General features: G+C 40.2%; 1 protein-coding gene across 16 annotated transcripts in view; it reads right to left on the bottom strand.

The window, feature by feature from the left end:
* The window catches only part of LOC135933133 (cytoplasmic dynein 1 intermediate chain 1), a 61,017-nt gene extending 38,236 nt beyond the window's left edge, over positions 1–22,781 (bottom strand). For 2 of the 16 annotated variants that reach the window (XM_065471067.1, XM_065471072.1), the window contains exons 1-7: positions 22,479–22,781; positions 19,982–20,115; positions 19,624–19,741; positions 18,933–19,020; positions 16,931–16,972; positions 14,857–14,916; positions 14,490–14,602 (exon numbers count right to left, since the gene is read on the bottom strand). In XM_065471067.1, the coding sequence (XP_065327139.1) occupies positions 14,490–14,602; positions 14,857–14,916; positions 16,931–16,972; positions 18,933–19,020; positions 19,624–19,741; positions 19,982–20,101 (541 nt within the window). In that variant the 5' untranslated portion in view covers positions 20,102–20,115; positions 22,479–22,781. Of the gene's footprint in view, positions 1–14,489; positions 14,603–14,856; positions 14,917–16,930; positions 17,013–18,932; positions 19,021–19,623; positions 19,742–19,981; positions 20,116–20,414; positions 20,515–22,478 lie in introns of those variants that run through there. The other 14 variants (XM_065471076.1, XM_065471078.1, XM_065471068.1 and 11 more) reach the window with 13 other exon arrangements.
* Between the last annotated feature and the right edge of the window lie 48 nt (positions 22,782–22,829).

Below are 22,829 nucleotides of genomic sequence, written 5' to 3'. Positions count from 1 at the left end.
AAGTTGTTCTGTAACAGTACGCACCAAAAATATCCCTACTATTTCCTTTAAATGGAAATTTTCAGAGATGTGTTTCTGCGTGCGCCCAGGCTAAAACAAAACCTATACTGTGGTAAATGGTAATCTAAAACTTTATGTAAAAACGTTCACGAGTACAAGCAGAGAGGCACTGCTCGGTTTTCCTGCGGCGCAGCAAAGTAAGCAGGGAAGGGAAATGAAAAGAGACAATCTCTCACAGTGTGAGTGTGTCTGCATGCTACCCTGCAAGTATCTTGCACACTTTCTTGTTTCCACCTCATTCCAGTCACGGGATGCTTTCTCTTTCCACCTGCCGCTTAATACCGCTCCTCGCTGCAGGACGACGGTTAACCGGTATCCTCCCCCTCACTGCAGACGGGGGTCCACCTTGATGAAACTCTGCTTGGGGGCTCCCGTTTTGGCCGGCTACACACCCGGGGTAATGATATCCTCTGTAGCCTGGGGCCTCCGCATCTGGTTGCCTCAATCTTCCACTGGCTGCTTTCACATGCTGACCAGGCCCAGTCAATTCAGAGCAGCCCAGCAGGTATGCAGGCTCTCAGCTTCACGGTGCGGACATAGAAACAACGTACACGCGCACGCACAAATGTGTAAAAGTGTTTGTTAACACAGACACACACACACTGGCAGAGGTATGCACTCTACCCACAAGAGCAGATGTATAAAATGTGACTGCAAGAAACACAGAAATATGCTTCAGCTTAGCGAGTTGGAAAGATTGGGTGTCACCTATAAAATGCCAAAACAGCTAATATTAACCCCTCAAGCAACTATTGCTGTCATCATTCAGTTTTAACAGCAATAAAAAATCTGTTACTGGATATAAAACATATTCCGTTAATTTATCTGAAGATGTATCAGACAGATTTTTAAACGGGGGGAAAAGGAGTGCTTTGATAGCATTAGCAGATACGCTATCAGAATTAGTGTCAGGACAGAAAATGTGTAAACACTATTTCCCAGTAAATATGAAGCATATGTGTAGTGAGAATCTGATTAGGGCAGCTAACACTCGTAGTACAAGTCAGGAACAACTCACTCTTTTGATTTTATAAGGACAAAAATCAGTGTGCTGGGACTTCAGCTATACTTTTAAGATAACACAAACAAAAAAGTTAAGAGAGAATTTCTTTCCTATTTTCACCCTCACAAAGTCCACGAGTTCTGTCTGCACAACAAACCACAAAAACTACACTGAGCATGTGCAAAGAGCTCGTTTAGAATTGCTGCTACTCGCTATTCTCGACACTCAAAGAACAGCGTCTGCTTCGGGGCCGTACACACAAATGTTTGACTAAATGTGATGCTTTCTTAAAAAGATGACTTTTATACAATCAACAACTTGTTACTTGGATTTTAATCAACAGAAATTATTCTGACTTTGATTAATTTAGTATTTAGTGGTAAGTTGAACAAAATTTCATCGCGGATACAAATTTTGGTGACCATAACGTACATTCTCAGGCGGATGATGAACAGGAAACTCAAAAGGATTGGGAGTCATCACCAATGTTTTTTTTTTTTTTTAAATATTTAGAAGTTAATAATCGCTGTATGTAAGAAGATGTTTGTAAAAACTTTGTTGAGCTTGACCCACCAGTTAAGGAGGAGCCAGGGCACATACATAAAGAAGAAGCAATAATTCTGAATAAAATGCATCTGAATTACATAAAATCAGAGGTTTATTTATTCAAATAATTAATTGTTAAATTTTATTAAATTTCACATTTTGCATTGTACTTACATGGAAGATTTACATGTAATCAAATTATTTAAAGACAGCATTTTGTCCATAAATACTTTTTGGAGTGTACGTACATATGCTACAATCAAGACAACTGAAAATATTCCCATTACAGATAATGTAACCAGTATCTGATGCTTTTATAGAGAAATAATTTGTTAAATTAAGCACCAGCGATAGTTAACAGTTTCCACTGTTCAGTTTTGAACCATATATGGATTACATTGGCACTCTATAGATGGATTCTGTGTCATAGAACAAAATCCTTCTATATTAATATTGTAGATCATTTACACAAGGGAAAGCACAGAAAATATCACATACAATAAAACATTTTTTCCCTTTTGCTTATTTCACATTTTCTGTATCCACGCAGCAAAACATCTGTATGTTTACACCCTAACATGATGTGCTTATTTTCACCTTTTCCTGCACATAGACTTATATAGACAAACCTGGAGCTAGCTACCAAATGTATGGTAAGTAGCTACTGTACCGGGACTAATAAACACTTTATCTTGTTTTCAGTGCATGAGGCTCTTGTTAGCCGGCACACGCATCATTATTGCTTTTATGGACCAGCAGACGAGTGAAATAGTTCAGGTGAGAGTAATGTGCTGATTTGTTTGTGGAATAAAGAAAACATAGTCTTAATGAAGGCTGAGCTACTGCTGAGAGTTTCATTAGCTTAACCATTGTGTATTACTTCACAGTAGGCAGCGACTATTGAGCATGTGGAGAGAAAGATACTGACAGCATATAAAACATGATGTACGCCGTCTTCCGCTCCCCTTCAGCTGCTACATAAAGCGCGAACGGTGTGGCGTCACGGCCGTGATGCTTTAGCACGCGCTCTTTGGTGAAGGATCAAAGCGTTAGCCAAACTTTTATTCAGAACCCAAAACTTTAAGTGCTAGTTTGCTGAAATGTGTTCGCACATGCTTGGTGTGATTGGCATAGTTATCAAAGAGCTGTGACTAGACCCTAAGTTTGTCATCAGCTGCCATTATTGGGGCAGAGCTGCACACTTGTCACGTCAGTATGGAGGTGACTACTCGGCTGAGTCACACACCATCAAAGTTGACAGAGCTCATAATTTTTTTAGAGTTCTTCATTGTGTTAATCACAAAGAAGGAGAGATACTGATATGAGAGGGGAGAGGCGGCGGAAGCAGGGAGGAGGACACAAAAGAGAAATCCGGCGAGATTTTGAGGAGGGGGGCATCTCACGCGCTGGGAATAACCCTACAACATCATATACACATTATTCATATGGATACACACACACGCACACATACACATATAGAGTTCACAGACGTTCTGGTGGATTGGCTGTGGAGCAGACCACAACACAAGCACTATGCAGAGGAGTAGGAGGAGGTCAACAAGACTTAAAAGGCTCCTCTAATGTGGCCCTGGCACGACACACACACACACACACACACACACACACACGCACACACGCACACACACGCACACGCACACACACGCACACACACACACACACACACACACTCCTATCCACTAACTTCACTCAGAACAAGTCAAACTCCAACCTTCTTATTGTCACACACATTCAAACTGCAACCACATCACCTCTTTGGATATCAACCTGAGACACCGGGGGGAATTCTTTAACTTTTATGAGTCCTGCCTCCAGTAATGCAATCCTTGATATTTAAGAACAGCCCACGCCCATTAAAAGAAAAGAAGAAAAACAATAATTGAACCACATTGATTTTACAAGTCAGCAATAATCACACAGCTTTCAAATAAATAAAAGGTCAAAATTCATTTAAAGAGTATAAAAGACCACACACACACCATCCTACAATACTTTAAATGCTTTTTTACAGATGGACTTGTCACACTGAGTGTCTCTGTGAACTGTCTGCGCAACCTAAAGAAGATCACAAAGTTGTTTTCTTTTATGTTGTTGTTGTTAATACTCAGCTGGACATAAAACTCTCTTTCTGAGCGCAGAGAATCACCGCTAACATTTTAGGGACCTCTGTTAGTCAGGTTGGAAAGAAAATTGATGGTTTAGAGCCAGCCATGCAGTAAAGTCGAATAGATCTTTTTCTCAGAGGTGAGAGGGCAAGTCCAACCTGCGCAGAAATCTCAGTGATCGAGACAGACGTGACACACTGTCCAAAACAAAAAAACCAAAAAAACGCATGGCATGAACACAATCTCTACAGTTGCAAGTAGTAATTATTTGTAGAATACTTGGATTTTAGTGAAACTGCATAAAAGTCCTCCAAACTCTGGCAATTTGATTATTTTTTTCATTTTTTAGGTGGGGGGTATTAATTTATTTTAATATAAAGTAATGTTTGAAATTCATCATAGTTCATCAAGTCATGATTGGCACAGTAGGGGTGAGTAAGTAAATATTCCCCACATACCCACACATTAGCAGCAGGGCCTGATGTAAAACTGCTAAAGCTAAAACCCGCAGCATGATTTAGATTAATTCATCTCTTCACCACACTTCCCCACACTGATCAAACATTGTGTATATGTGTGTGTGTGTGTGTGTCTAAGCCTGCGTACACCCAAGTCTACACCGTATGAACACATGCATGCCCACACATAATCCGCTTTCATTAATGCAGCCCATACAGGCCTTTTGGAGGTCTGTGGCTAACTTCGCTGTGTGCTGTGGGCTGGTAGATTCTCCCTCCATCTCTTTCTCTCTCTCTCCCTGTCCCACTCGCCCTCCCCCATTCTTTCTAGCAATGCCACCCAAGTCTGGCCGCGACCCAGACCCACATCTTTAAAATGAGCCATCATGCCACGCCATGCCATGCTCTGAGCCCCACCGCAAGGCTCTGATTAAAACCCATGACTTCAAACTTTCCAAACTGTCAAAAACCCAGTCAAGGAGAGCGAGACCAACAGAAAGAAAATGTCTTACATAAAAAAATAAAAATAAAAATTGCTGCTGTGGCATCGACTTGCTTTTCGACGCGTCATCTGAGCTGGTATTTGTGTCACTCAGAGAAAGTGCTGTCTGCATCTATGTTTTTGCATGTGCCACAAACACACACATATAAAGTAGTGTTTGATTTGATATAATGGAGGAAAAAAACATGGGATAACCATTTTCTTAGTAGCTCACTAAAGATTGACTCCCTTCTGCTAAAAAGACAAAAGTTTTCACTACACCTCAGCAACGCCTCACATAAGCAAACTTGATTTGTAGCAAAGACCACAACGTCACGCAGTCTAATGTGAAATAGCTCGTTAATTTAGCAACACATATCCTACACATATTTGTGATTAATTATTAATCATTCAATATCATTTGATACCTATTTCTTTAAAAAAAAAAAAGAGGGGGGGGGGGCTGTCACATTTGGTTGGTGAGACTGATGGAGCAGAAGTCTATGTGCCAAGAGTGCTCCCTGCTGGAGAAACACAGAATTGCATGACAAACTGCAGCCAAACAAAAGCAGCAGGGGTTATGAATTTCACTTCAATCAGCTGTCAAGCTGTATGATCTGAAAAAATTAAAAGGGCTCAATCAGTAGCAACTACGGCAGAAATGGATTTTAAAGCTTGCTGAATTTCAACCACAATATTCTGAGGAACAATTTTAAAGGGACCTAAAGCTTTGACCTGAAGTATAAAGCAGTCAAAAGGCTCAGACTTGCAACGGAAAACGTTGACAAAAAATTCTTTCTAAACAATTACTGAGAGCAGCTTTCTGGAAGATAGCTGTGGCAGTGAACTGCTACTCTATCAAATGAAAACCTCTGAGAGAGGACCACCCAAGCACATGTTAAAGACCCACTTTTGTTTTACATGTGTACAAAAAAAAGAAAACCTCAAGAAGAGGAGGGAGGGTAGGGCGTGCATGTCAAAAAGTCATGTTCAACACAATGCAGATGAATGCCAAAAAAAAAAAAGTTGAAAAGAGAAAAAGGGGAAACGTGAAACTAAACATTCCTACTCATCTCGAGCACTCATCAGATGGCAGATATTATTTTGGATGATGGCCATTTTACCTAAGAGAGGGAGAAAGCCAGAGGGAGGGAGATGAAGAAGGGGTTCATGTACCTTATTATACGGTGGTCATAGGGGAAAATTGCAATCATCTGTGACTCACTTGGAATACCTTACACACACCGAAAGACATTATTTTTCTCTAATATCAAGACTTTTTTCTCAGTTTTGACTGCCACGACCATTTTGACAGAAACCGCCTGGGACCCCGCATCAATTTTGCGAGTGAAACAGGAGTGAAGGCTGTGCCCTTTGGAGGGCGATGACGATGAAAGCCAAACTCAGACTTGTTTTATAAAGACAGAAAGTGAGAAGCGTTGGGCGATTAAGTGTGTCTGCAGGGAAAACACTGGGAGAGATCATAATAGCATAACCCCGATCTGATCTTCTGTGTGTGTGTCTATGTGAGACACACTTGGTTTAAACAGCATCACGAGAAACTGCTACCTGAAGGCAGTCACTCTTTTAAAAGTCCAGAAGTCAACAATCGCAAAAAGGCACGTCTTCGATGTACTTTTGAGCAAAACTAATTCAAAGTACATTTTGTCCAGGGTCCTCCGGGTGCGCTCACTGTGGTTGATCGCTACACAAATTGTGCCTTCACAAAAAACACACACACCCTCTGCTCTGTTCAGCCTGTTGTAGCCGCGTGGCTGGAACAACAATGTATGAGACAAATACTTCCATATGTGGCTGGGTACACACACATTCATACGCACATACATACAGAAAACACACAAGTGCCTAGGCATGCAAAATACACACTCGTGCAATCACATTCCTCTCTCCAGGACCTTGAAGACGGCCCACAAACCCATCAGTCATGTCAGTTTCATATAGACTGGGAGTGTGTTATATTCACTGTTTTTATTTGAATCACTGGACTGTATGAAATCCTAATGAAGGGCGCAGGATAAACTGGCAGAGGAAACTTCAAGTACATGAATTGTGAGTATCTGGTGTGAGCCTCTGGCTAATGCAGCAATACTTTCCCTGCTAACGATCGGTAATAGAAACTGGACAAAGCAAAAGCACTATTATTTAAAATGTGCCAATAAGAAAATAATGCTGTTAATTTTATGACATAAACTTAGATTTTACAAGCAGTGATTCTATTGTTGATTTTAACCTCCTGGATAAAACCGCCATCCACTACACTCTCAAAACTGCAACATGCTTCATTTTCTCCCACAGCTGACATACACACTGATGAACCAAAACTTTACATCCACTTTTGATTGGCATGTTAACCGTGTAGTTACTGATATTTAAAAAAAATATATTAACAATATCGCGTCAATAATGCACGTGATTATTTTGTAAATCACTGTGTTATTGTTGTTTCCTATGCTCTGGTACAATTCTTTTTGTAGACTGTTAATATTTTAACTTTACCTTCATTTTTTTTTTTTTTTTTTTTTTTTTTTTTACAGAAGAAGTTATGCCTTTTATTTTTTCTTCAAATTATCTACAGATATCACTGTAATGTCCACATCTGTGTCCACACATACATGCTAACATGCTGAGATGTACCTGGCAATAAGATTTTAGCAGCAGACCATTTCGTTTTTTTAAGTTGGCAGTTGGAGTGCAGAGGGACAGACTGCATATGCTGCAGCAAATGCCCCATGATCCTCCTTCAGTCACAGCATGGTCACTACAGAAGCTCCCTTACACGTAAATTGGTTTTTCAAAAGGCATAAAGTGCAGTAGGAAAGTGTGTACCTCACAGATACTTGTGTGGAGTTTTTTTTAGAGCCAATCAGGCTCAAAGTAGAGAAGTGGGGATGAAATATAAGGCAGGGGAAGAATTTATCATCATAAAGAGGCAGTTTCACAGAGCTTGCATTTCTTAACATTATAATTTTCTTTTTCTGTTCACGCACACACACACACACACACACACACACATAAATCAACGTGTGTTACGTTTTATGAGGCTTCTTAAACTGATTTATGAGATATGTACACTGCCTATGGATAGCTGCTCTGGCATGCTGGAGGCTAATGCCAGTGCCAACAACAGAGTTCGTTACCTTTTTCATCCAGTAGTTTTTGATCTAGTCGTGCTTCCAGGACCACGTGATACAAGAGCATTTGTGTATGCAGATGAATATTTAATGGTGTATCTAAAGCCATTCATGGCAAAAAACAGGACAGGACATAAGGATTGGTCACGTGCATGCAACTTCACTATGACTGAAATTTATAAAAGAGGAGCCATCTGCTTTAAAAATCTGCTGAAAAGAATGCAGATCCACATTTCTACCCTTGTGTGTATGCACAGTTTAAGGCATCTGGCTGTAATTTTCTGGTAATATCAACTTAAGCCTGTTTTACTTTTGTCTTCACACCTGCCTGTTTTCCTTTCATTGAACATGCTGAATGTAACAGCTAGCTTATCTCAGTACTTTTGTAAATTAATGCACATTAGTTACGTCACCGGTGAGCGATCGTAATGCTATGACCAGTAACATACATATTCTCCAGTCTGTGCATTATCTATGTAAACATTTTTTAAAGAAATAAAAGATATAGAAGAAAATACTCCACACAGAGCACGTGGCTGGGTATTCTTTGACTTTTTTTTAGTAAAAACTGTCTTCAATGCCATTTCTTCTTCTCAAATGTGAAGTATGGCTTTAATAAAAGGCCCTGGTTTTTGCCTGATCAAAAAAAATGAAAACAATATTTAATCAGTAAATATCTGATTAAAGAAAAAATAAACATGACTAGAAAAGAAATCTCATGTTTCTGATATTTTTTAACTTGTAGACACACGCTTGGTAACAAAGACAATATTAAGGCATTATTCTCAGTTCTACTATTACTATTATCAAAGTTCAGCAGTAACACATACCAACTCTGGACCCACACTGAATAAATACATAAATAAATAAAACCAGTCCCATACTAGTGTGCCTCTGTCATGTGTGTAATGCAAGAACTTCAATAAACTAGCGCAATAAACTTTTCAACTCTTATAGTAATGAGTGTCAGATCTGGATTCCAGTAATTCGGCCGATTTAAAATCCAGGATTGGACTGGATAAAATCCCAAAAGACATCTGTTGTAAAACTGTTGATAAATATCTAAAGTTCAGGACCTGTTGAACCATATTTAATACATTTAGGAGTTTGTGGAAAAAAACACACCAAAGTAAACAGTCTAATTGGACCAGTGTGCTGCCAGTGGTCAGGATCATTTAATAAATTTGGAGTTTGGTTTCTTAACTGCTCTATTACGGGATTATGTGGAGCTCAAGTGACATGTGTGCATGCGTGGCGTTCGTATGTGTTCATTTTGTGGCTGTCTGTTTTTTGTTTGTTTATTCCAGTGTATGCTGTGTTTACATTTATGAGTCTGAACGCTTGTGTGGAAAAAACAAAAAAAACAAAACAGAACACACAGGCACACACACACTCAGTATTTTCAGATTAGTGTCTGGACATGAGGTTTCTCTTGCAATTAAAAGCCATTACCGGCCCACCAAATGGACCTGAGGAGTGAATTTCTGACCAGTTATACACTCAAGCTGTACAGAGCCTGAGAGCTAATGGGCCAGAAAATATTACAGAGGCGGGAGAGAGAGAGAGATTTGTGTACCCCTAGTTTTTTTTCATACGGGCGTGTAAACATTAAGATGATGTACACTCTTGACCCCATGAACTTGTAACCCTGAGAAGGGGGTTTTCCAAAGTTGCAATATCAAATTATACACAAATACTCAAAGAGTTGTATTTCTGAGGGCCTGCTTCTGGTTCACTGCAAACAATTACTGCTTTAATGTCAGAAGTGCTTCATCGTCCCTCGACGGCCCCTACCGCTTCGCCTCCATTTCTGTCTCTCTTCTATTCCTGCTTATTTGCTAGTGGCCACGAATTTCTCTTCACCTTTTTTCACTCTCTCTCTCTCTTTCGCTCTGCTTTTCCACTGCGACCTATTATGGGCCTTTTAAGGCTCCACTGAGCAAAGCCAATTTACTACAAACTGGGTGTAAGGCTCACACTACTCTCATGCAAACCTGCGCGCTTGTATACGTGCACATCCGCATGCGCAAAATGCCTTCAATCGCTTTGACCTTTCCTTATCTTGCCAAGATCTCAAGTAAGCACATACACGTAGTGATAGCTATCCCCAGATTGGGTTCAGCGGACTTAAGTGTGGCTGTCAAAGTACTGGCATTTGCTTTGTTCATTACAGAGCGGTGCTGGCTGGTCCGGAGAGGGGATGAAGGGGAAAAGCAAAAGAGGGAGACAGAAAGGGTGTCCAGAGTTTACTACACCTATGTGAAATCTCACCTTTTCGCTTCTCTTTCCTTTTTTTTGTTAGACTTGAGGAGATTGGAAGTGCTGTATCTCAAAGAAGGTGAAGAATTATGGGTATTTTTTCTTAACTTCCAGTTAATGTCTTACTTTAGGCCTTGCACCCATTAACATCCTCTCTGAGCTTATATATTACAATCTGTGCTGCAGCCACTTCACAAACTCTTTTAACTTGCCCACAAACTCCTCCTACACAATCAGGAATAACCAAACTTGGCACACAGGTACATCTGAAGCGTCCCTAATGGAAGAAAGTGGGGACTAGAGACCAGAGAAAGTTAATTACGTTTGGAAACTACAAGCAACTACAGACGAGTGGGCTTTTCTCAATTTCCAACCAAGCAATTAAAAAGGGACATGAATAGGTAAACACATGCGTGTAAATTTGTAACATGATGAAAGGTAAATTTAAAAAATCCTCTTTTATTGGCATATATTAAAAAGAAATTCAGTACATTTAATGGGAGTGCGCACTGTCTGGTTGATCACAGTGCATTCTTGTTTTAGACAATGGGCAGCTGAAGTGGATCATTAATCATACAAAGATGGAAATGCATTTTGCTGCATGGAAACATACAATCACAACCATATTTGTCTCTTTTTTTATGTAAGCAACATCAATATTTTTCATTCACTCCAATTTCTTTTAATCAATGTAATTAAATATATCAGTTTTCTAACAGCACAAACGGACCGGACAATACTGTAACATGGGCATGTACTAGTAATAAAAAAATACAATCGATAATAAACCTCAGTTTGGGGGAAAAAACTCATGGACCAAATGTTGTAACCTTCCACTAGAAAGAATTATATGTGCACTTAAGGAGAAAGGAAAAAAACATGTGAAAAGGTCAGAGACCAATTTGGAATTTTTGATCTAAAAGATTTTGTAAACTATGCAGTGTTTGGTTTGTTATATCGTTTGAATTTATAAATACAAAATGTATCTGAGTGTGAAGATTTGGTTTGCCATGCTTGTCCCTTATCTAAAAAAATGACATTTTTTATTTATACATGGATATGTTATGCATGTGTAAATAAGAACAGCAGTTTAGTGTTCATTTTCTTTTACCGCAGTTCTTTTCTTTTGCTTTGTTTTACAGTTCTTGTTAAATATATAAAAAATTATTGGTCTTACAACACAGACATAACTGAACCGAGTACTTTGTTTGACCTTAGTAGGTCAGTCTACTATCACACACACCACAGTAGACCTTGGTTTAGTTCTCTGCTATGACCTTAAACAAAGCATCTATCCGTCACAACAAGCGTGTCCATTCATACGCATTAGAAAAGCAGCAAATAGCTGGAACCAATCGTGACTGGGGCTAATCCGATTGCCTGGCACAATGGGCACTCGGTACAGACCACATCAGTGAGCAGCCAATGGGAAAATAACATTCACAGGGAGCGACGCATTACAATTACGTAGACGCAAATTGGTCGCGGAAATGAAAAGCCTTAAAATTAACTGGTTTAAATGAGAGTCACACACACAAACTACATGGGCACTTTAACACAAACTCCTGTGTACAAGCTGCACGCAACGTCAGATCAAATCCAATTTCATGAAACTGCACTCGGGCTTCAACACGCGCTCACGTCACACCCACACAAACGCGCATAGCCAGCCACTCTGGGCATAAGGACAGATAAGAGAGCACGAGGGGTCAGGAGTTCGAGGAAAAGACGCCATGAGAAACTTCCTGACTCATCTGTCAATTATTTAAAGCAATTACAATAACACACTCGGGCAAAAAACATAAAAACAAAAAAGATCAGTGTTATAGTTTTAATGTGAAGACACCTCTTGCTTTTATGAATCAAATAGTAAATTCACAAAAGAAAAGGAATTATCAAATTGATAAGTTTAATACTAATCCTCACACTGATTCAATCAGATGGTTCTGACAAGACATGTTTCATTAGTTAGAATTACTGCTAAAAGACTCGGGATCTATGGGGATGCCACCATAGTCACATCAGACTTCAAGAACAGAGAAGAAACTATTTAATTTCAGAAGAACTTAAAACTAAGAATGTGAGTAACTCAACGATTACTAAGGAAATATTAATACCGTGAGCAGCCTGTTACCACAGGAAGACCCAAGCAATATCAATCCTGATCCACTCAATAAAAACAGGCCTTTGGACAGTAGAAATAGTGAATATTTGCTAGTGCAGCTGCACGAGAACACCAGGGGCTACAAGCTGAGATCATTGCTCTAATTCCTTGAAGCAGATTTAACACAAACACACATTACTATGTACTGGACACACAACTTCTTTGAGGATCAGTGATGCCTTTTTTTATATTTACTTCTTGAGGGTGCAAGAACTTCTAAATGTCACACTTTTAGGTTCAACAGACTTTTATTGAAAATAAACCATGTAACATTTTTACTGAAATTTTAAATCGCAGCTTAACTATCCGTAGATGCGACCTAAAACGAAACGTATGCTGCAAGCTGGGTTAGGTAATCAACAGAAAGGAACAAGCCTGAATAAACACACAGGCAGAAATGCAGGCAGGTGTTACCATCTACCCTCTTTCCCCCCTTTCTATAGACACACAAGCTTTGTGGCAGTCTGCAAAGGAAGGGTCTCCTGAGGCCAAGGTCACCTCCCCGCAGACCAACACAGCTCTGCTCTGGTTCCCAGATGTTCATATGCGTGCACACACAAACACACAAAGAGACCTCCTGAGCATGCTCTTGGAAGCTGAAAACAAACAAACCTAAATGGACCGACATATAGTACTGCTGCGGGCGCTAACCAGTCACACTGCGACTATTTGTTTATGTGTACACAGACTACTTGACCTGCATATAGTAACTGCTGCATGTTTATTTGTTTGCCTGCTTAATTGCCGAGTCCTTATCTCTTTAACTACCATATCTGTCTTGCACATTTTACAGCAGTTGCACGTTTGTTTGTCGAGACCTTGTATGTGCGAGCAAACATGACCACGATAAATTCCATTAAGTATACTTGTAGGCACGTGTATGTGTGTGTCAGTAGATGTCTCCCAGCACACATATGTGTGCACTTGTTGAATAAATGATCTATTCCTGGGTCTGTCAAGGAAATGGGGGTGGGTGGGTGGAGTAGGGGTGGGGGGGTTGAAGCAGGCCATTTGGATGCTGATCGGTACAGACGTGTGTATGTGCATGGTTGTTGCTGATGGAGGGTGGGGGCAGTGGAATCCACACCAGACCATCTATTATAATGACAGGAAGCAGGAAGTACAACCCCTTCACAGTCACATGGCTGCCAGCTGTCTTGGCAACAAGAAGAAGGAAGATAGAGGAGATGATAGGGGTTGTGTGCATGTGTGCCAGGCTGTCTGTGTGTGTGTGTGTGTGTGTGTGTGTGTGTGTGTGTGTGTGTGTGTGTGTGTGTGTGTGTGTGTGTGTGTGTGTGTGGACCAGGTATTACTCACATTGTGGGGGACTTGAATCTGTTTTCCTTATGAGAAAGCGAGTCCTCATATAAATCCCTACATTTTAAGATGACGACATGTAGTGGTTACAGTTAAACTTATCTCCAGGATATTATAGTAAGACGTTGTACTATCCTCTAAAGTTGTGGCTACACAAGTATTTGTGTGCATTTGTAATGTCCTAATGGGAAATCTTCATTTTTCAAACACAAAACCTAAGTGAAATTATGCAAAAACTCAAACTGTCCTCAACCCTAATCTCAATTCAATTCCTTCTCCATTAGAATGAACTCAAATCTATAAGCCGTTCGCTTGCACCCATCGATGTTCCACAAAATCCACACTGCATTAAAAAAGCTAAATTTTAACCACATGGATCTGTTTAGTAGCTGCAACTCAGCACGCCAGCTCCCACTTACATTTATACATTTTCACAGGTATGCACACATACCTTCACGTTCTTTACATGTGGAACTCACACCCATTAAAACACAGATCCACAAAAACACACTTTTTCACCAATTTCCTCCAAGCTAAAGCACACTGGACTTGCAGCTTTCCTGATCAGGAATATTAAACTTTAATGAATATACCTAAGAAGCACGTATTATTTAAACGGTGCCATGCTTTCACAGATATGCATTTGTATGCCATATAATATACAAACTGAAATTGCCCCTCATCTATCAAGTAATCTTGGGTGAATTACATCAGCCTGTTTCCACATATAACGAAAAGTCCAAAGCATGATCTGTCTTCTCCCTTTGTAAGATCTATAAGCTCCATCCTTTGCAGGCTTAGACCTAGGTAACTAAATCATTGTCACATTCAAACATAAAAACAGCAATCACTGTATAGCATCCAAAAAGGCTCTAAAAATGCTCACTTGTGAACACATACACACACAAACACACATAAATATTCACCTTCAGACAGGGTGCAGGTGGGTGTCTGAGTCTCCTTGCTGTAAGAGACGACCTCTTTAGGTAGGAAGTCTACTTGTGTGATCTTAGAGGCCCCCAGTCTCTGCATCCTGCGCCTGGATGGCAGAGAAGACGTTCTCATTAGCTCCTGATCTACTGTGAATAAATCCAAGCTGTCGATCAAACAGGGCATCATTTTTCATTTCAAACGCCAAAGTTTCAAGTAACAAATTACATTAAACCATTAAATATTTTATTACTTAAAGTCGAGAGGTTTTTCAGTATGACATGTGGTGCCAAATAGGATGTTTTGCAGGTGATTTTTATAAAATGTTTTAATAGTGAACAAGAGGAGAGGAGAAAGCTGTACCCGAGCTCAGAATCAGCCTGCAGCTGCAGCACAGAGGGGTCTGTGTCCCACTGCAGTGTCCTGATGTCACCAACAGGGGGAGGGGGAGGGCAAGAGAGGACATGCATGTTTACAAACAAACACCTTATAACAAATGCAAAAACACTAAAACACACGTGTCGTGCACAAACAGACATTAGGACATGAATGTGCGCACAATCTTATGCACTGACACCACTTATTTATAATAGCCTATCACAGGAACTCCCATTGATTTTCATGCAAAAATGGCACTGGAAAAAAGTTAAACAGATAAAGGAGATGAGGCAGATATATTATATCAGCTATATCACCGCCCACTGACCAATCAGCTCTCAAGGAAACAGCATCACCATTATGAGAAGTTCTCTCAGCAGTAAAGTCTAATGAAGTTTTTCTAATAACATCTGAAGTCATCAGTGATCAACAGAGATTCTTAGACACAATTTTATTTCTTGATTTTTCTTTTCTTGTTGGCTGCAAACAATTTTAACAATGTTATTGTTCTGTAAGCATTATGATCCTAAATCAGGGAATTTATTTTTACTTACTGACCTATCAAATTTACAGGTAGACTAAGCCTACGTTTGAATTCTGTTTTTAGATTCATTCTTTACTGTTAAACGTCACTGAGGTTACAGCTGAAAAAAACTGTATTTTAAACATTTAATGAAATATTTGATTGTAACAACTAAATCCTTTCATGTCTTAATGGTAGAGTCTGTATTTTTGATGGCTTTCTTTCCTGGATTCAAAAAGGCTAAACTTTATTAATAAAACAGCTCTCCTCCAGGCTTATTGAGCACTTAAAGCACCCACACATTCATACAATGCTTTTAATACGAAACTGCAGTACAGTGCATTTCCAAACAGACTCCCCCACAATGTTTCTTTATCTATAGCAGCTGTGTTAATTTCAGTCTGCATTATGTGTTTAACATCGTCATACTTTTCTAATTGTGCAGGGTTTTTGTTTATAAAATCCATGACAGTACATTTATGCATGTTTGTGATTGGTCAGATGCGGTCACTCCTTTCATGTAAGCGTGCAGCGGAAACTCTGGGTTAACATAGCAAGTTGATAACCAGGGGCATTTGACCTTTTATCCTGATCAAAAATGTGATGGTAAGTGAATCTAGATAACAGAAAGGTATTCTGGGTATGTCGAAGTTCAGGCTCACATGGTGTTTTTATTTAAAACTAAAGGGCTGCTCTCCTGTAATTTTTTTCATACCTATCCTTGCCCACTGTGCAGTTATTCTAAACATATTTATGTAAAATTCAGTGTTTCACATTCAAATTAGTGCCAAACAATACATGGAAATCATGTAACATGCACACACACACACAGCACATAATTCAATGGAAAAAATAAGGGTTTGAAAATTGCTGTGGTTCACATACATGATGACAGTGTACTTTCTATACATCATCAATATTGAATACATCCCTGAGCTCAATGCTGAGATTCGTTTTGGGGATTTAAGAGTCAAAAAGTTGCTGCAGAAACCCGAGGAGTTCTGTGGCAGCTTGGTCGAGCTCTGGCAGCCATAAAAGGATAATGCTTCCAGCCTTCACTACACTTCTTGATGATACCTTCAGGGACAGCGAGCACACCCGTTAACATTCAGCTTGCGCTACAAAGCGCCAGGTGAGAGTGGCAAGGCATTTCTTTAGCCTGACAGGCCGGCTGTTTTACAGTAACGGGGATGACACTTTAAGCAGCACTGGCAATTCTCTGAAGACTGAAATGACTTCTGTGGTTCAGCTCATGAGAGCAGAAATCTTTCACCCCAGTATTAGAGGAGACAGGTAAGCTTCAGATGAGAACACCAGCAAAGAGTGGAGGAAAGCTGAACAGAGAAGCAGGGGCACTGCACTGTTTTGATCCTATAAATCACGTTGAGGACACAAAAATAAGACAACTGACAACACTGTGGGTTTAATCTCCCATTGAGGGTAACCTCAGCCAAAGAGAGGTGAGAGGGTGTGGGGGGTTGGGGTAGGGGGGTAGGGGGTGAGGGGGATTCCTGTGTTTAACATGAAAATGCTTACCTTGAGGTCTGTGCTTGGGACTTGTTTTTAGAGAAACCTGACCTAAGAAGGGACACACACATACACAGCCACAAATGGAGAGCTCAAAATGGCATGCCATCATTCAGGGTGGATTTGGGGGTAAAAAGAAAAAGAAAAAAAGAAAAAGAAATCATTCCAGGAATTAACACTAACTCACCAATTTGTAAAATCCAATTTGTAAAAGCTAAAAAGAGATGAAAAATCCTACATAAGGCAATTTCTGTCTAATACAAACTTTTGCACGTTCTGTAGCCCCAATTCCACCCCTGGCCATACCAGAACATCACATCACTAATGACCCCTGAAGGCATCACTCACACATCATCCTCACAGTCAGCTGTCGTTAAAAAGCAATGGAAAGCGCTTGATGACCACTCGTGTCTCAACAGCATTCACCAGAGCCGCCATGTGCAGAACTCAGAGAGCTCCAGCACGTGTCTGGGTGAGTAATGAATGAACAGGCGTAAAAGTAAATCCTGCAGTAGCCTGAGCATGTATGATGAACGAGCGCTGTGATTGCAGCCTATGGAAGGGGAAATGCTTATATTTTGTTACTTACGCTCAAATGAGCCACTTTGAGACAAACATATGGTTCATGTCCATTGCTTCATACAAGAGCTAATTTTATTGGTTCACTGTGGCTGCTTTCTAAAGGTTTTCCACTATGGTTCTTGCTTTCAACAGCTTATATCTGGATTTATTCTACAGGAAAGACATGAAAGGAAAAGCTGTAAAGTGGTCATCAAAGCACTGGATGCCATGACAAATGAAAGACACCAAATTCAAAACCTAACCTCACCACTAGGAACATTCATCCTTACCGAAACCTGTTGTGCCATTCACAAAGAAAGAAAGAAAATATGTCACATGAACCATAAACACCCACAGCCAAAAGCCTTTTAAAATTATTATCTAAGTCTTCAAGAAGCCCTACATCGGTGCACAACTATACAATTTGTTGTATAGTTCTCAAAGAGAACCAAACATGTGAGGATAAAAACTTCTGTCATGGTTTTCAAGTGTCTCCCACGCAAATACACTGGTCGAAAAGAATTAAAGGAACACTTTTAAAGCACATCATATCTCAGAGGGGGGGAATTAAGCTGGATATTTATAATGATATGGACTGAGTAATGTTAGAAACCAAAGGATGCCATTTCATTTGATGGAAATGAAAATGATAAACGCTCAAAACTCAAAGTGAAAAATGATGTGGCAGCCTAGTCCATCACCGCAGTAACTTAAAATGCTTCTCAGTTGTGTGTATAGCTCCAGCGTGCTTGCATGCATGGCTGACATTCACACCAGTGGCCTGCTGGCAGTCCTCATCCTATTCCAATTTGCACAAAGGGGCAGATACCGGTCCTGCTGATGGTTCAAGGACTTCATACGACACTGTGCAGCGCTCTAGAGTAACTGCCTGACTCCTGGAATCTCCTCCATGCTCTCAAGACTGTGTTGGGAGACATAGCAAATCTTCTGGCAATGGCACGTATTGATGTGCCATTCTGGAGAGGTTGGACTACTTGTGCAACCTCCAGGTATCACCTCACCTGCGAGTAATGACACTGACCCTAGGCAAATGCAAAACTAGTGAAAAAACAAAAGATGAGGAGGGACAAAAATACCTGTGGCCTCCACCTGTAAAACCTTTCCTGTTTTGGGGGATGTCTCATTGTTGCCCCTCTAGTGCACCTGTTGTTCATTTCATGAACACCAAAGCAACTGAAACTGGTTAACACCCACCTCCGCTACTTAACTGACACAATCAATATCCCACAAGTTTAACTGACTCTGATTAAAAAGAGTTCCTTTAATTTTTTTGAGCCGTGTGCTTAAAATGTAATTTTTGTTTGATATGAGAAGGTGAAAAATGTTTGATAAATTTGTGTTCACTCTTAGAAATGTATTGATTTGAACAAATGATGAACTAAGGCTTCTGGAATTACAGCTCGGTATACAGTGTTTGATTTTGGCCCACCTGCCTGCTGCTCCTCCATCGGCCGAGTCCTGGCTCCCCGTCTCACTGGGTGTGCTTACTGATTTGGAGGGGGACACAGGAGTCGGGACTGAAAATAATAAAAAATGTTACATTATAAGCTGCATGTCATTAACAAATAAAAAAAAAAGATCTAAAACAAAAAGACTATCAGCTTTATACTCATTATTATCTATTCATGTTCAGCAGCTTTTGAAGACACGTTATAAATAACCTAAGCTTATAATAAGCACTGGAAGTGACCCAGTTTTGAGGTGTAGGGGGTGTTATTACAATTTCAGACCACTAGAGAACAGTGATCTTCCAAAAGCTCATTTCAAGTGACCCTGAGGATTTAACTTGCTCTGATATTTGAAGATTTATCATAAAAGGAAAGCAACACTCATTTGTAAACTCAAATGGGTCCATTAGAAATTGTTTGATTACTTCTGATCAATTATTTCTACCAAATTTCAGAACAGAGAAGATAATCAAAGGGAGACAACAAATTACACACATAGCTGGTGATTGTGTGCATCTTAGCCTGATGCATGGAGGGCTTTTGGCTGTAATAATGAAGGTTAGTGTGGTTTTTGAACAAAAAAGCTATCCTCTGGTGTAAGTGTTCTAGTAAACGTTTTAGTGAAAAGAGTCAAAGAACATTTTAGTATTCATTTATTACAATACTGCATACCTAGCGGAGGCTCTGGTGAGATCCCAATACTTTGCAGCAGGGCCTCAGTCTCCCTACGCTTGCGATCTAAATCTGAATCTTCTGGGGTCGCTTCTGTCTTCTGCTGGCTTTCCGTCTGCTCCGGATAAGTAAAAAAAAACCACCAGTTTATTCATCATAACTCAAAGAACAGCTTCACTGCTCAAACATCATAGATTAAGACATGCAGCTGCATGCACATTTTGATCCATACTTAAAACACCAACCTTGTGCACATGCATAGATGCTGTTCGTGTGTCACGGCCTGACAAAAAATCAGTCAACCGCACACAAAAAAGGAAACATACAAAATGAGTGACGATGGTAGGAATTTACTCACTTTTTTCCTTACCTCTTTCTTCTTCCTCTCCTCCTCCTTCCTCTTCTTCTCCTCCCTGATCTGGGCAAGGCGCTGCTTCTTGCGCTCGAGCTCAGCTTTTAGGTCGCTTTTGTCCGACATGGTGTCCTGCAGGGCTTAAAGTAAGATGACCAAACAGGAATGAACTACATATGATTGTATTAAGCATTGATTTAGAAAATCTCCTGTGTGGCAGCTATAAATCTGTATGAGTCAATGACAAAAAAAAAAAAACTTATAAAAAGTTTTGACATATTTTTAAGTCCAAAACTAGATTTTTGACTTGAAAGCCAAAACAATATCAGTTTGCATAACCAAATATGAATAGAAAATACATATATTTTACATATATTTCTTGTGTCATGGAACAGCTGCCACCCTTACTGAGCCAAGTGGGGCTCTTCAAAGAACCCACCTTACGCTACTAGTGGATGCCACCTGGGAAGTGGCCCAGTCTGAGCTGTAGAAGCTCCAGGTGTCTGGGATAAGTGGGTCAATACTGAGAAGAGAGCAATCTTGGCAGAGTGAAGTACAGAGAACATACACAATGGTTCTCTATTACAAGGTTGAAAATGGATTTATTTAATTTTTTCATTATTCTTTACCCAAACACAGCTGGATGAATGGGCTTAATTTCAAAGATATAAACATGTTGTTACCACATTCAGAGTGCTGTTTTTGTTGCAGTAGTACATCACATTTCTATAGCTCTCAATGGTATTTAAAGCATACTTCCTGTAACAATTTTATGACCTTTTGAGAAAAACTAGCTTTACCTCGTGTAAATTAACTCAGCCTATGCTTTTCAGGATCAACTTCCTATTTGATGCTTGTCCCACCCACCTATGCCAAGTCAAACCAATGGGGGCATCCATGTGTGCAGTTCTAAAGCCAGGGCTTAACAAAACAAATTTTTCTTAAAACCTTTGTATAATTAAGCTCTCCTATTCTAATTCTTTCATTTAGTTTAACTCATCCCTTAGAGCTGCACCATGTGATCTACTGGTTGAGCTCATCTAACTGTGAGCCTGCTACAGGCTGCTAATTTGATGCCTGTATTAGCTGTTGCACGCGGTAGCAACAATATATAAGTGATTGGCCAATTTATTAGGTACATCTGCTCAACTGCTCATCAACACAAATATCTAATCAGCCAATTACATAGCATTAGTTCAGTTTCATTTAGACATGGTCAAAATGACCCTCTCCATTTCAAACTGAGCATCAGAATAGGGAAAAAAGGCAATTTAAGACAGTTTGAACAGGGCATAGTAACTGATGCCAGACGGGCTGGACTCAGTATTTCAGAAACTGCTGATCTATTGGGATTTTCCCACAAAACCATCTCTGGGGTTTACAGAAAACTTTCTGAAAAATATCCAGTGGGCAGCAGTTCTCAGGGAGAAAGTGCCTTGTTGATGACCACACCGGCAGCAGACCACACCAAGGTGGTGCTCCAGTCAGCTAAGATCAAAGTTGAACAAAGCATTATTACCTGGTCTGACAAATTTCGATTTTTGCTGTGACATTCGGATTGTAGGATCAGACTTTGGGTTAAACAACATGAAACTATAGATCCATCCTGCCTCGTATCAACAGTTCAGGCTGACAATGGTGGCGCAATAGTGTTCGTGATATTTTTTGGCATACTTTGGGTCCCTTACTACCAGCTGATCATCATTTAGTGTGCTGGTGTATTGTTGCTGTCCTTGCCCATTCTTTTATGATGGGCATGATCAGCTTTTTGATGGCTGCTCCCTGCAGGATAACGTGCCGAGGCACAAACCTCAAATCATCTCAAACTGCTTTGTTGAAAATAATAATGAGTTCACTGTACTCAAATCCCCTCCACAATCACCAGATCGCAACCCAATAGAGCATCTTTGGGATGTGGCGGAACATGAGATTCCCATTATGGATGTGCAGCCGACAAATGTGCAGAAAATGTGAGATGCTATCATATCTATATGGATCAAAATCTCTGATTAATGTTTCCAGCTCGTTACTGAATGTATGTCATAAAGAATTAAGGTAGCTCTGAAGGCAAAATTGGGTCAAACGTGGTATTAGGAAGCTGTACCTAATGAAATGGTTTGTGAGTGTATAGGCAGAGGTTCAAAACTATCACCAAACCTGAGTGTTACGCACATAATTAAGCCTAGCTGCGCGTGTGTAGGTCGTTTTATCTTCTTACACATTAGCACAACAGAGCTGACACAAAGAGAGTCATAACAGAAAAGATAAAAAAAACATAACTACATATGCAACAGGAAGAAAAGCAAAAATTACTGTGCTCCATTGACGGCTATCGCCATTAAGGCATTCGCTGCTAGCTAATTGCAAATGTGACAGCATTTATACAAACGTCGACGCCTTTAAGGCCTTGTCATCAGCGTTACAATGACATTTACCAACACAAAAGGGGCCTAATTTACCGAAAACAACCGTACAGCGAATAGTGTTATTGTTTCACTCGTACCTCCTCGTCCACTCGTTGTGATAACGATGTGTCACCGGCAAAGATGCTGTCTCACTGCTGCACCTCGGGAAAGACAAATCAACACATCCTCACCGCTGTCCAAATGGCACCGTATCAAAGCCGCTGTGGTAGCACCGAAGAGGTCGGTTAAGCCTTTTCGTGTGGTTACTGACAAAACGGGTTAAAACGGGGCATTTCAGCGCCCGAAGACCCCAAACAACAGATGGAACAGGTGCACGGCACGCCGATACATCCCTAGGAATTGAGAGCAGGATGATGCTGAGAAGGAAGAGGGGGTGAAATCCCACCTTATTTGACCACAACTGCGAACGCCGCCATCTTGTGGTCAAG

This window comes from Pelmatolapia mariae, linkage group LG22 (genome assembly GCF_036321145.2).
Source record: "Pelmatolapia mariae isolate MD_Pm_ZW linkage group LG22, Pm_UMD_F_2, whole genome shotgun sequence".
NCBI classification, from domain to species: domain Eukaryota; kingdom Metazoa; phylum Chordata; class Actinopteri; order Cichliformes; family Cichlidae; genus Pelmatolapia; species Pelmatolapia mariae.
This window is presented reverse-complemented; position numbering and strand designations above follow the sequence as displayed.